This window comes from Thamnophis sirtalis, unplaced genomic scaffold, assembly GCF_051295495.1.
Source record: "Thamnophis sirtalis isolate CommonGarterSnake01/CBP01778 unplaced genomic scaffold, rThaSir2_p1.2 scaffold_7, whole genome shotgun sequence".
In the NCBI taxonomy this organism is placed as follows: domain Eukaryota; kingdom Metazoa; phylum Chordata; class Lepidosauria; order Squamata; family Natricidae; genus Thamnophis; species Thamnophis sirtalis.
In genome coordinates, this window is record NW_028261387.1 from 71572152 (window position 1) to 71588038 (window position 15887).

The 15887-nt window shown below is 39.9% G+C and overlaps 1 protein-coding gene across 1 annotated transcript in view; it reads left to right on the forward strand.

Annotated features, from left to right (window-relative positions):
* Positions 1 to 11845: 11845 nt before the first annotated feature.
* The window catches only part of PLCG1 (phospholipase C gamma 1), a 135099-nt gene continuing 131057 nt past the window's right edge, over positions 11846 to 15887 (forward strand). The window contains exon 1 of the mRNA XM_087720377.1: positions 11846 to 12803. Coding sequence (XP_087576503.1) covers positions 12602 to 12803 — 202 coding nt within the window. The 5' untranslated portion in view covers positions 11846 to 12601. The remainder of the gene's footprint in view (positions 12804 to 15887) is intronic.

Here is a 15887-nt window from a genome sequence, read left to right on the forward strand (position 1 = left end):
GTTTCACTTAGAAACTGCTTTGTTTAGTGACCAAATTGCTAATTGCAACTGTGGTCACTAAATAGGATTACCATACAGTAATTGTGCACATGTAGGTAGGTAAGTTTCTTTTTCTGTTTTTATTCTTTTAGCTATTTATTCAATTAATTCAATGTAGACACCAACCAATTCCAAAATGACTCTGAGAAGTTCACAAATGTTAGCCCTCCCAGGTAAACCAGACCAGAAGTCAGCCAAGAGGAATAGCTCTATATTAGAAGTTAATGTTAACAGAATCTTGCAAGTCTGAAAGTGTTTCTTCCTCCTTTTGCTCTGCAAAGTAGGGAAGGTCCCTTCTGAAAAATTTCCCACAGTTATCTCCTTTTGGGGGCAGAGAGATACTTCAGATAATGGTTGTCTAGTCTATGACTCGGCTACTGGTTTCCCACATACCATTACAAATAATGAAATCAAAACCAAAATGGGATCACAATACACAGACAAAAGTAAGGAACACACCCAACAAGGGGCACCATCCAACACATACCAAAGTCTGGGGAAACAACTACATAGCTCTTCAAAACTTTAAAGAATACAGGTAATCTTCAAGTTATAACAGTTCATTTAGTGACCATTCAAAGTTGCGGCACTGAAAAAAGTGATTTATGACTGTTATACGACCATTGCAGCAGCCCCATGGTCATATGATCAAAATTCTGATGCTTGGCAACTGGTTCATATTTATGGTAGTTGTGTCTTGCGGTCGTGATCACCTTTTGTGACCTGACAAGAAAAGTCAATAGGAAAGGCAAGTTCACTTAACCATGTTATTAACTTAACAACTGCAGTGATTCACTTAACTGTGGCAAGAAAGGTTGTAAAATGGGGCAAAATTCACTTAACAAATGTCTTGCTTAGATTCAGAAATGTTAGGCTCAATTGTGATCGTACATCAAGGACTATCTTTACCAGCAAGATGGCACCACACCAGCGGTGGGATTCACTTACCTTCCCTACCGGTTTGCAAATGTGAGCCCATGCGACACGTCTGCACATGCACACCACCTTCTGTCCATGCGCAGTGCTTGCACATTATGTCAGGGTGGATGGGCAGATCATCCCGCAGCTGCCACTACTGGTTTCCCCGAACCAGAGAGAAATGGCTGAATACAACCTCTAGACCACATACATTTCAAAGTGAACTTATTCCAAAGGGCAGATACTGCAACAGAGGATGCACACTTCCTGGGTCCCAATAAATGACACTGTTTAATTGAAGAGACGTGGAGAGTTCCAATTCTTCCAGCACTTATTGGACAGACTGAAACCAAGGAAACTAGGCAATTGCTCAGCCTGGCCCTGTGCTATGTAAGATTTTACAGCTAATAACCATCACTTTGAATCACACTCAGACTGGCAACTAGAGCAAGTTTTCACATTGGCATACCAAGACATGCCCATAACTGCCCGTGTCACTGCATTCTGGGCCAACTGAAGCTTCTTGCTGCCTTGCAAGAGCTTGTCTCGAGTACAATGTATTGCAGTACCCAAGTCTTAAGGTAGGACATGTGACAATTTGAAGGGCCTCCTAATTTAGAAAAGCATGCCACTGGCTCATTAAGAGTCAAGCAAAGCCCCCCCTTCCATTGACTACAACTGCCACCTGTTTAAGCAAAAGTTGTGAGTCGAAAAGATGGCACATCACTTCTAAGTATGGAACATCCAAGATTATGGATTGAAAATCTTGAGATGCAAGAGATCCTAATTTCCACAGATACTTCATCTTGGTAAGATTGAGTTGGTTCCGTCCCATCCAGGCCTTCACAGCCTCCATTGGTCAGCTAGAGTTACACGGTACAACTGGGTATCATTAGCATATTGTATATACTGAACTTCAAACCAACAAGTGACCTCACCCGGAAGCTTCATGTAAATGTTAAAGAAGGGAAGATGGTGGTAAACCAGAAGAGTGGCCTAGGGCAGGGGTCTGTAGTCATAAAAGAGAATCTCAAAGAGCCATTTGGACCCATTTCCCACAGAAAAGAAACACAGGGAGCCACAAAACCTGGGTAAGCATGGCCAACTTGATATCACACACTCACACCCAGTCACATGACACACCTCAGGCACGTCTACCCATGTTTTGTGGAGCCAGAAAACGTTACATACTGTATTTTTCGGAATATAAGACTCCGAAGTATAAGACTAGCTTTTGGGGAGGAAAACAAGGGGGGAAAAATCTGCCTCTGCCTCCCAGCAATTTGCTTTCTTGCAACAAACAGCGAACAGTACAGACAATATATATACTGTTTGTACTGTTACATTTCAGACTACTTGTACAGATGCTGTTAAAATTGATGTGGCTTTCTGGTAGTATAATTATTCTCTGTTATTTAAAAGAAGATACAATAGCAGTGGGCCTCTTCAGATCAAGCATTTATTTTAAAAAGCTTCATTTTGTTAAATTGTCTAGAACAATAATAAAGCAGTCTTTAAAAAATAAGTCTAATAATTTGAACATTCTATAGGCATTTATCGTTATTGACTTACTTCCTTGCAGCAAACAGCCTGATTAACACAAGGGAAAAAAATCTTCCTCTGCCTCCCAGCAATTTGCAGCAAACAGCAAGTTTCACTTTCAATTTCAGCAGGGGCCTCCCCGATCATCAACTATTTCAGGCTGCAGGAATTGCCATAGCCTATTGCGTCTCTGCAAGCCCCATTTTCTCCATTTGTTGCAAGGAGGTAAATTGCTGGAAGGCAGAGGTCAAAGAGTGGGTAGGTGGGGCTACATTCAGTGTATAAGACACACTCAAATTTTCACCCTCTTGAGGGGGCAAGTGCGTCTTATACTCTGAAAAATATGATAAATCTAATGTTCTGTTCTTGCTTTATCACTGCTGTTTCAGCTTGTCATAACAGAATATTTGGGAACAATGGTGTAAATATATAAAATATGTCCCATGGTGGAATTAGGGATCAGGCATTGATAAGAAACTTTGTACGACTAATTAATAGCGTTCCAGGTTTCTGATGGAGCATGATATATTTCTACCACAGAATAAGCTTTTCTTGTTGCAAACTGTTATGTTGCTTGTTCAGAGCTCAAGCCGTGTTTGTGATCTCTCCAGAGATAACCTTCAGTTGGACTATTTTAAGCAGCATAATTTCCTGTGAAATTGATTTTATCTTGCCAATTCTAAGCACACATGCAGGCCCACTGGAGGTGAGGAACTTTATCTAATCTGTTTGGTACAGTACAGGTATTCTTCAAATGAATTTAGCAAGTGCAGCACAGTTCAGCATTTAGTCTTCAGAAAAGCATACTAGCGGATACATGAATTCCAATTTTTCTACCCAACTACAATCACTAGACTGATTTTATTTTTTTTAACCTCCTTAGTCTTACAACCGATGTTTCTGACTCTCTCTCAGTTTATTACAAATAGAAAATTTGTGGAGTTTCTAGATCATCTCAAGTTTCTGTTGTTGTTCCAACACCCTTTTAGGCATCACATTTTCCTGCTGGAGAGCCATTTTGTCTTACCCTGCTTTTTGGCTCCAGTCAACCACTAGAAAGCAACTACAATGCAATTTATAACTATCTTGAGAATCAGCATCTTGTCGTAGTTTCCACTGTTTCTTACTGTATGTGTTATTTGAAATTTACTTCAGGTTTTCCCAGTTCAGCAACATACTATGTTCATAGTTGTTATGTAAAAGCATCCAGCTGGCATGTTATTGTGCTACTATTATAATTCACTAGACTGATGTTCTTTGTGACTAAGTATCATATCAGTCAGCTAAGGGTGTGAAACAAGGTTTAGAATGTTCTCTAGGAGTTCTTGACTCACAACGAAATGGCAATGCTGAATGCATTTCATTATTAGAATGATTTATGAATGGGACAATAATGGGTTGGTTTCTAGTTCCTAGATAAAGGATTGTAAGATGGAAAGGATGGTAAGGTATCTGGGCATTTTCATACAACCAGCTACAAAAAAGGACACTTTCCTTGACATAGTGGTCACAGCAGAAGCAGTAGAAGGAAGATATTATAAATTGCACTTAGCACTTGCACTGTGCTCTGTAGTGCTTTACAGCACTCTGTAAGCAGTTTACAAATGTCATCATATTGCTCCCAACAATCTGGGTCCTCATTTGACTGATCTCAGAAGGATGGAAGCCTGAGTCAACCTTGAGCTGGTCAGGATTGAGCTTCTGGCAGTAGGCAGTTAGTCTGCAATATTGCATTCTAACCACTGTGCCATCATGGCTCCTGTAAAAATGTAAAAAGTAAAAGAGTAAAAAGTGTGTAAATTCTAGTATTCTGTTAGGCACAGAAGCTAGCTGCTTACTTGACTAGTCGTTCTCTCAGCCCAGAATGAGAGACCAAAAAACCCATCTACCTAATAACCCATCCTAGATAAGTGACGTAACTACCACAATGAACATGGGATTTGGAAGGATGTTCCAAAGGTTTCTTTCATTTAATAATCAAAAACATAGTTGCCTTTTCTGAATTAAATTTGATTAGATAAAATGTTTTCTTTCATAAGATTGTGGAATGATTATTATCTTGTGGTTGTTATTTTTGCAACAGCCAGGTTAACAATTACTGTATACATGACTGATGTCCTGTATTTGGACACACACCCTTGAATTTTTATGTTAAATGAAGACCTATTCTGGTGCAACCTGGGAGTGACCGAGTCTGGTGGGAATGATTTTGAGTTGGGAAAACAAAGAGAAGTGGGGTATTTTAAAAGGAATGGAGACAATCAGTCTCTGAAATGTTTATATTGTTCTTCCATACAGTGTGCCTCTTTCTTCTTACAAGTTTCTTTTTGTTCTAGTTCCAATGCTGTTTTGCAATGGGCTGGGCATTTTCCAATGCTACAAGAAAGGTGGTGTTTAATAAAATAAATCTCTCTTCCATCCCAAAATGATTGCTGATTTTTACATGATCCAGAGTGGAAACTTTGTTATTTTTAAATGAGGTTGTTAAAGGTTTATTTTAAGATACCATAGAGAAAAATGAATTTCTGCTTCTTGAACGTAAGATTCCTGTCTCACACCCTTTATCTGCCACATACTTGTTTTCTAAATTTGAATTTTTATCTCTGACTGACAAGCAGAAAGAACTTTAAAATGTTAAATTTGTGTAGGAAAAGAGGAAGGCTTAATTTGCTAATGGCTGCTCATGTATCCATTACCAATGGCTAGGAAATAGCACTAGGAGATGAACTGCACTCCTGTCCATCTGTGTACTACTTGAATGCATCTGGATGACAACTATGTAAAAATGTACAGTATTCTGAACTAGATGAGATTTTGGCATGATACAGTAGGACTGATTAACACATTTCACTGAACAGTAGTAAAAATTGATACTTCATGATACTCATTTTTAATTCATTTATATTTTAACGTAATTTTGGTTTTGACCTAAGCAGAAACTGAAATCATTGATGGAAGTTCAGGAGTTATTGTTTAATGCAGAGTTTATATGGCTTTGATATATCTGTAATATATAAGCATTTTGATAATTTCCACCTTAGGTCATCTGTACCAGAAACTGTCTTCAGTGTGTGGTTTCAGTGCACATATTGTAAAAATTACTGTACTGTACAGAAATGGAAAAGAATCCCACCTCTTTTATAACAGTGTAATCTCTTGGAGAGGCTGAGTAACAATTTAAAAACTAATTGTTTCTGTGTGTGTATTAATTGAACCATTGTTATTAATGGAAAGACATTTTCAAATTTGAAAGTTCGTTGGAAATCTTATCTAGCATTTATTCAATTCTGTTGCAATATATTATGATCTTCATTCAAATTATACTTTCCCCCTTCTTAGTTTCAAAGACACATATTTAATTTCATTAATTCATGTTCTTTGCCATTTACTTCTCTTACATTCCAAGTTGAATTTTCCATGTGTCAGGATCATAATCTGGTATTGACCTCTGCTGCTCATCATGGCTTTAATCAATCAATCAATCAATCAATCAATCAATCAATCAATCATGTTTTTCACATTTGTTAGCAAAATGGATTAGGTGTTGACTATATTTCAATCCTTAGGTTATTTCTGTGCTATTGCATTTTCTGGAGACATCCAACCATAATTGTGCCAAAATAACAGTAATAAAGATAGGACTTACACTACTTCAGCAGCAGCTTGGTAATGTTAGGAAGTCTATCTAAGTCACTAATATGGAAATGGCCTTAACTGAACTCATGACACAAACAATATTCCTTGCTAACAATAAGGACCATTCAGTACCTGACATTTTTGTTAATTTTGAGAAGTATATTCAGAAGCTCAGCAAAGCCCAAACAAGCATTTAGAGAACTTCATCCAGCTAGAATCTTTCCTGCAAGCCAACATGCCATTGTTCATATTCCAACTACCAAGACATATATGCAATGAACACAAGAGGAAGAGAGGTGGGGTTCTGGCTTCTGTTACTGCTGGTTTGTTCAGGGACGCGCTTTGCGCAGAAGCAAAAAACAAGATGCGCCACCAATAGAACCAGTTCGGGGGCACGGCCAGCCGAGTTACTACCTACTTGGCCGAATTGATAGGAACCAACTTCTGAAGAGGAATAGACCACAATCTCCTGTGTTCATACAACCTTATAGCATGGAAAGACAAAATAAGCATAACAATGAAGCAATGTTTTCAAATGGTGTATAATTTGGAATTCCTCTTTTCTTTTTGGTTTTGTACTAGGCTTATAGTATATATATGTCATATTAATAGAAAAGCTAATCATGCCTATTCTATAGGATTTTATTAAAAATTGTTATAATTATTTGACATTCTGCTCATTAAATTCAGTGGCACAATCATGAAGGGCTTTCAATAACTTCACAAAAAAGACTTGCAAGGGCCCTGCACAATCTGCAGTTTACTTACCTTGATAATAGAGGTTCACAGCATATATATCACTTAATTAGGGGAACCTGTGGCCTTCTCACAGTATAACTCAGCATCCTCACCATTGAGTGCTGTTGTTCACAAACATCACATAATGGGGAAAGGGGGCAGACACAAACAGAATTCTCTTCCCTGGATTCATCAGAAATTTATTTATTATATTTATTTATGTTTCATATTCCTTATCTCCCCCCCCCCCCCCCGCCCATATCTCTTGAAGAGAGGCTCTGGATGGTGAATACTTGTAATATTCTTTTAAAATGGATTGAAATCAGTTCCTGGAAAATAATTCCTTTGATTTTGTTTAGATGCTAATGTAGCAAATTTGGAACATGCCTCAGCATACTTCCAGTAACAAATAAGCAAGCATTCAGGCTGTGAAGTAAAATCTTTCCCTCATTAGTCATTATTATTGTCACCCTGTCAGAAATGGGAAATGCAGATCAAATGATTTGCACGCAAATCAACTTGAATGACACTGAATACAAGTGCCTTTTTGGGACATTTTTTTTTGCACTCTGGTGATAAAGTAGATATTTGTTCATCTAAAAGGGATTAATTAAATTAATTTTAAAAGTCACTTGCACTTGAGAGCATGAAAGCCTTAAATAGGGACTGTGAAACATGCGGACTCTTCTATGCTTAAAAGTTCCCATCTATGACCTCAAGCCAGAAAACATTAAGGGGACAATGGGATATGCACAAAGGTGTCTTGAACAGGAACATCAAGCATGAATCACCACTGCTTCTTCCTCTTGTCTTTCTTCCAGCTCTTATGAGTGATGATCTTGTGACAAACCACTTCATCTTAAGCTGTTTATTCAAAGAATGCAAGGAAGACAATGAAGTTGACACATCACTATTAACCTATCTTTTACTGTCCCTAGGGCTGAAATGAAAGGAACGGCTGTATTGTTTGGAATAAACTTACTGCATTCAGTGTGGTGGTTGTGCTCCAATGGGATTTTGTAACTACATCTGTAGATTAATTCAGATTTCTCTATCAACAAATTGTAGACAATGAGAACATATTTTATTGTGTTCCATATTATTTTTATGAACATGTGAAAAATGCCAGTGCATACATACACCCAGAACTAAGGAGTGATGTGAAGCAGCAGCTCTTTGGAGCAGGGAAAGGGGTAAACACAGAATTGCCTGGAAACTCCAGAAAACCGCTGCTTTGTAGGAATGGATGCAGTTTCTTCCCCACTTGTGTTCTGCCTAGTTCTTATTTGTGCGTCCCTAAAAGTTCAGTTGCTTCTGGCAACTGAGTGGACTCGCAGTTTTCTTGGCAAGATTTTTCAGAAGTGGCATGCCATTGCCTCCAGCTCTTTTTTGATTTATATACATACTAGTCACCCATCTCATATACATGACTCTGGGCAGCTTACCATAGAATGATTTATATATGAACCAAGTTTGTTGCTCTGCTTATTCAAACCCAGATTTATTCTCGGAACTTCGTATCAATTAGGGAAATGGGAGGAGTTGAGCTTTGCGTAAAAAGTACAATTTAGATTTTACAGCACTGCCGGTACTACTCCACTCCCTTGAATATAAAATTACAAAAAGTCTTAATTCTTTGCTGCCATTTAGTGGTCACCTGGGTTTTTGCAAGCCTGATATGGCAACCCAAGCCAACTATAATGTGGCTTATTTAGTTTTAGCTTAGCACAAAGTATGAACCAAATGACTGGTTTTTAAATCAACATTTTTAGCTTGGTATTATATGAAGACAGCCAAATGTGACCTCTGTAATATATCAATATTGCACCATGACTTAATGTAATGTGTGAACAGTCAGCACCATTTTCTTTTCCATTAAGACTGCCTCTTTGTTTGCAACGACTGGCCTCTGTTCTTAACATACATGCTGGGCCAATTGAAGCTTTGTTTTGTTGCAAACATTTAATTGTTCATTTTCTGCCTGACGTACACATATTAAAAGCAGACAAGTTTGTCTATAAAGGGGGAAAAGTTAAGCTACTTGCCTGAGTAGATGTCAGCATTAATAAAAGGCATCTGGGTATGTGTGCATGAAAGGAGGTTTGGGGAAAGTACCTGTTGTTACAGAAGTTCTCATTTCTCTCTATAATACACCTGATAGTAATCAATACCTTGTCTCTCAACTACCTAAAGCCTATGCATGCTTAGTCGGCAGTAAGGCTACTCTCTTTCAGTGGAATTCACTCCTAATAGATATAGACAGACAGCTAGATCAGTTGTTTAATAGGCTGGAAGTAAAATTTCTACATTAACAAAATTTATACTTAAACAACAGAATATAGGAGGAAAAAAATCATAGCAATAGTCTGAGCTATGCTTTTCGTCTTTAAATGGAAGTACTACGCATTTTAACCAGACATTAAGACTCATTGGTTTGGAATACTAGTATGGCTTGCACTGAACCTTGACAGTACTTATTTTCCAGTACCTAAAGAAAAGTTGGTTTTCCTTAAACCTGATCAATGGTGACCTGGGTATTTTCCATAATCGCTTCCTTTGATAATACTGGTAAGGAATTATGGAAACTGATGTCTAACACTTATGGATATGCGAGATCAGATGAAACATAGCACTTATATTTCTTCAAGGAGCTCAAACCATAAACCATGGTTTATAGTTCATACTTATTGCAGACATGCACAAACTGAGGTGCTAGAATTCCTGCTCTCTACTCAAACATTCCATCAAAGGGGCCACCAGCTGTTGCTTGATATAACAGAAGGGGAAATTATTTAATAGATGGAAATAATGCTACCTACATTGAATTCATTTGTTCTTACATGAAAATATAAATAAAATGAAACAGAGTTTACTATCTGCCTCATCTCTTTTTCTGCTCTTTTGAAGTATAATCACTGGCCTGCCAAGACAGTGCAATCAGTGCTAAACCAAATACACCACAGCGACAGACTATATAATACATTAAGCCACAACCTAGCCAATTTGGTTTTAGTTTAGTGTGTTGTGTAAACTAGCCAATGTACATCCTCCATAGCTCATTGTGCTGCTGGAACTCAAAAGAAAAATAAATCAAGAATAAACAGCCTGTGATGTTTATATACCCAATAAGAGCTGGAAGAGTGAGCTAACCCCCAATACCTCAGGACTGAGGCCATTAGGGTGCACTGAAGCAGTTTTCTGTTGCCATTTCCCTTCTCGTGAGCACTTTATTCATCGACTCCAAAAGTCCCAAGCCTTGCTAGGATCTTTACATGACTCAGTTTGATGTCCTTCAGCTATCATCATTGGACATGTTGGTTGGTGATTTCCTGGAAAACTATGTATATGTGTATATGTGCTCCAATAGAAGATAACTTTTGAGCTGCATCACCTGAATACCAATGACAAAAGGGCAGTAATCAAATATAATAGCAACAATAGCAAAATACATAAAATTGAGATGTTTGATAACAATCGTTCATTTGGATCGGTCTCTCTTGGGGACAAATGCCCAGAATGATCGTTATCAAATATCTCAGTGCTATGAGTCATTCAAGTATACTGAGTGCAGCCAAAAAAACCTTAAGTAACTACAAGCCTTTCACAGTAGCTTTAATGGATTACTGTAACGCGCTCTACATGGGGCTGCCCTTAAAGAGTGTTCGAAGACTTCAGTTAGTCCAGAATGCAGCCGCGTGAGCGATTGTGGGTGCACCTAGGTACACCCACGTCACACCTATCCTCCGCGAGCTGCACTGGCTACCCATTAGTCTCCGAACCCGCTTCAAGGTGCTGGTCGTAACCTATAAAGCCCTACATGGCATCGGACCTGGGTACCTGAGAGACTGCCTCCTGCCGATTATCTCCCTCAGACCGATAAGATCTCACAGGTTAGGTCTCCTCTGGATTCCATCTGCCAGCCAATGTCGGCTGGCGACTCCCCGAGGGAGAGCCTTCTCTGTTGTAGCTCCAGCCCTCTGGAATGACCTCCCCGTCGAGATCCTGACCCTTACTACCCTCCCGGCCTTCCGCAAAGCCACCAAGTCCTGGCTACTCCAGCAGGCCAGGAGGCTTGTGAAACATCCAGCCCCACGGAAATTGTGAATGTTGTGTTTTTAAAGTGTTGTCTTTGTCTATTTATCCCCCTTCCCTTGTCTATTGTGAGCCGCCCGGAGTCCTTCGGGAGTGGGCGGCATACAAGACAAATAAAAATACAAATGGTCAGTCCACTGCCATCCTTTGCCTAACAGCAAAGCCGGCCAAGCCTGTAAATGCCCAGAAACGGGTGCAACTCAGCTGACCTTTTGTCTACATCTTTGCATTTGTCAGGCGCCCACCTTCCCATTCTTAAGCCTCCCAAGAAAAGAAGAAAATGAAATAAATCACAAGGCCCGCGGGAGGAGGGGGGCGTGACCCTATACGGGTGGAGGGTCGAATCGTTTTAAGAAACTAATCCCGCCTCTTACACGCACACACAGATACACACACACCATCTACTCCCGCTTTAAGATAGTTTAGTAGAGCAAAGGGGCAGGGGCGGGGGAAGAGCTAAGTGGTGCGTGCTGGTATAAATCTCTCATTTTGTTGCGTGTGTGAAAGAGCAACCCCGAGGTCGTTTTCCGGCCTTCCGCCTGGGATCTTTTGTCTTCCTCTCCCAGGGTCCAGGGCGCCCCTGGAGTCGGCTGGCGTCGCTCCTGGGGCTCCACGCCGAGCAATGGTTGATCCACTCCGAGCTCTGCCACTCTGACGAGGTGCAAAGCGCACTTGTCCGAGAGAGAGAGAGAGCGAAAGCGAAGCAAATATATCTTGCTTTCGTTTCGGGCCGAGGCCGTAGCGAGCGGGAGACCCAAAGAGCCTTCCCCGAGCGTGCCATTGGCTCTGTCGCAGGAGAGCTCGGCGGGGATTCTCGCTTCCAGAGCCGTGAAAAAAACTCGCCTCCCTCTCTTTCCCTGCAGCCGTTACTGGCCCAGCTCTGGGGAGAAAGAGGTTCAACTCGCCCGGTTCGGATCAAAAGCTCCGTTTTTAGGGAAAGAGAGCCTGGAGGAGGAGGGGGGAGGAGGCTTTGGAAATAAAAGCTCCGCAAGAGAAAAGGGGAAAGGCGCGCTCTGGGTTCCGGCCTCCGAGCCTTCCCTGAGCCGGGAAGCCCTCCTCGTTCTCATTCTTCCTTCCCTTCCCACTCCTTGTTCCTCTCCCCCCCCCGGCTTCCTTTTACTTGAAGCTCCTTTCAGGATGGGAGGGAAAACCAAATAAAAAAACGGGAAGGAGGCAAGGGCAGAAAATGGTGTACGGCTGCAAAAGAGGAGGAGGGCATTTTTCAAGCCGCTTTCTGGGACTGAAAAGTTGAGGGGGCCCAAGGAAGCAGCAACCGGCCGGGACTAAGACGACCCCCTCGCTCCCACCCCTCACCATCCCGCGCCGCCTTCTTTTTTCCCTCTCCCCGCCCCCGCTCTTCTCTCTCCCGGGAAGAAGGGGACTAACCTTTAAAGAAAAAAAAAAGCGCTGCCTCTGAGCAGAGAAAGGAGTAGCTGGGAAGGATGTTGCTACGGAGTTAAAACGACGAGAAAATTGCCCTTCCCCCGTTCCTCCCCCCCCTTTTTTTTTCCGCCACCAGTTTCTTTTGGCTTCGGCTCCGGTGCCAAAAGAGACAATTCTCTTTTGTTTGTGAAGTCCCCCTCCTTTTCTCTCTCTCGCCCAGCTGGAGAAAGGAGGAAAAGGCTGGGGAGTCACCATGGCGTCTCTCTTCACCAATGGACCCTGCATCCAAAGTGAAGCCGAAGTGGGTCACCTCTGCCGGAGCCTGGAAGTGGGTACGGTCATGACACTCTTTTACTCCAAGAAGTCCCAGAGACCCGAGAGAAAAACGTTCCAGGTCAAGCTGGAAACCAGGCAGATCATTTGGAGCAGGGGGTCGGACAAAATCGAAGGCGCAAGTAAGTGGCTTGGATTTAATCCTTGGTTAAGCACCCGAAAAAACGAGCGAGTTAAATTTGAGGTAATCCCTGCATGCGGACGGCCGGGATTTTTGGCCCGACCATCTCCAACCAAGCATGTTTATGGTTGTGCTGGCTCGTTTGAATGAACTTGGAGCTACGTTGAAGGTCTTCACGAGTTAATAAACGCCTTCCTTTCCCTTCGATAGGAGTAAACAGAAATGATGCTGAAGATAGTCCCACATCTTTGGCTGCTTATGCCTGTGGTAGACATTTGTGGTGTAACGCCGGCCTAAAAAAAACAACTGGGAGTTGTAGTCTAACTACCTGGTGTAGGCAACTTGCCAGTGGCTTGGCTGTACTTTGTAGATTTGTTGACATGTGGTAGAATTGTCTCCAAAGTACTTTGGCCCACTAGACTTTTTGACTAAGATTTGGGTTCAGATCTTTGGCTGATCTAGAATCGGTTGCTACCTCTCAACCTGGTCTAATATGAAAATACTGTTCGTCACACAAAACATAATTTGTAGAATTTGGAGGTGTGAGTTGCCTGTGATATTCATAGATTTAGCTGGCTCTAAAATTGGATCAGCCCCATTGGTGGAGGTGTGGACTATTGTTGGCTGCTATGTCCTGATAGAATCTCTTACTTTTTCCATTCGATGTTAAAATGGACTTTATAGCCTACCTAGGAGTTTCTGAGAAGTGCATGGTTGCCTTTTGTAGAATAAACTGTGTGGACTACCAACCAGTTCTTTCAGTGTGGAACATCTCTATCATTAATAAACATTGTTTTGCGCTGTTTTGTCTGGTCCTGGTAAAATTATTTCCCCACAGTTCATTTTAGAGAACAGTTTGGTATGTTTTAAAAATGTTATTTAATGTGGAACCTTTTAGTTTTGAATCTTCACTATACTCAGAATTCAAAATATTTTATCTATTATGCTTATTGATGATCAGTCAATGATGATTTAAATATCAGTTTCAGTCATTTGAGAATCCAAATATTCTGGTTCTCCCTCTTTTTCAAAACATCAAACTTATAATAGGAAAAGAGAATTGTGATGTTTCTGCGTATACAGAAAACTGGATATATATAGAAATGCTCAAAATGGAGAAAGCATGTCCAAATACTTTAAAAATGGAAACTCTTTACATTTGGCCTAAAGGCCACAACTCATGATTTCTACAGGTAGGAAAAATGTTATCTGAAGACCTATGGTGTGCAAAAGTTGCTTTCAGGTTAGTAGATAAACAACTGTTATTTGTTTTGCTTTTGAGTGGGTCATAAGTGAATAAGCAGTGTGGAATAAGTATTTGTGCGTAAGCATCAGAGCTTATGCACAAATTTAATTATTAAGTTTATATGTTAATTATCCCTTAGTAAGTTTGCTTGATTTTTATGGACTTATTTTGAAAGATGAATTTCTCCATCAGTTGTATTATCTGTATGTCTCCTGATTTACAGTGCTTCACTAACAAATTTTTATTAATATGAACAAAAAGGATGCTGTGTTTTCTATGTGGTGTCATTCAAATCTGAAATTGTTTTATAACTGCGCTTTTTGATAAACATTGCTGCATCTGCCTTGGAAAGTAAAGACAAGCAGAGTTGGAATTCTTTAATATAATTCTTCTTCCCTTTGTCCCTGCAGTGAGATCATCAATACGAAAAGCTCAGATAGCTGGATTATTGGATTCCCATGCCAAATAAAACTGAGAATTAAGCAGCCTTTTTGCTTTCCCAGAGTTAGAAATTCATTTACAAAGCAAATAGACTTGCAATACCTTGTGGTAGGCTGTCTTAGATCTTTGGAGGAAAGAAGTGATATAAATCTAATGAATGAATGATTAATACTTTCAATTCTAATGGATACATTGTGGTATAGTCTTTGTGGATTAAATTCTGTGTATAAAATGTATGAAGTATTTGGAGAGGGAAGAAATATAAATATTGGAATGAAAAGGTCATGAAATTTAAAACCACAGTAGATCTAGGTTACTTCTGGAGGTCCCAAATGTCATTTTTTTATTTTTTACATTTCCTGGTTTCTGGATCAGCTACTTTTTGTGCATATGCATGCCTGTAAATGTAATTAAAATACATATATTCAGATATAATATGTCAGTTTACAGCATTTATTGTCAGCCCTGTTTCTTTCTATATTGGACTAATCGTGATAGCCTTTGAAATCTGAGCTGAGAAATGCGGATCTCTTAAATAGTCTATTAGCAACCAATTTATCAGCCTTGCAGATGTTTTCACAGCTGGATGATGGATTGATTAATTGTACTATAATCCTTTTTCTATGTTCGTGAGATATGTTTTTAACACTTATAACTAATATATGTATTAAGTTTGGAGAGTCCAGGGAAACTTGGGTTCTCTGAGAAAGATGTTCAATTTGAGATAACTTTAGAAGCACTAAGATTCCTCTCTCCCTCCCTCCCGCTCTCTTCTCTCTCTCTCCCTCCCTCCCCCCTCCCTCTCTCTGACAGGTCTTATTCCTTTTTTCTTTTAGCAGTAAACGTAGTAGATAAAATAGTGTGAGATTTTGTGATTAGTGAGAAAATACTGTTCAGAAACATACATAATTGAATTTGTCACTGATATATGCTTTTCTGGAGATACCTTGAACAAGCACAAATTAAATTCAACCACTTTGAAGTCCATAAAAATATGTTTCCTAATTTATGTGTAGTTGAAGAGAATTATAATGAATTAGTTGAGAGATACTTTAAGTAGCTCATAATTTCCAAAATAAAAGATGCTCTAGGGCTGTATTATTTGTTCTTACTGACTCACACATCACTTTAATATTTTTAATATTATCTGTTTTTTTGTGTGAGTATAATGCATAAAGCCTTGCAAAAAGAAACGTTGGTTTATAAATTGCACTGAAGGTTTTGCATACATGCTAAGCAAATAGCATATTATAGCTCAATATGGTGTGACTCAGAAACCTTGTACTGCAGTCTTATAGTCAAATGGTGTCTCTCTAATACATTTAACTATATGCCCAGGACATTCATTTTTAAGTTGTTTGATTATTTCTTTTCTGGAAAGGGATTCCCTCTTGTCCA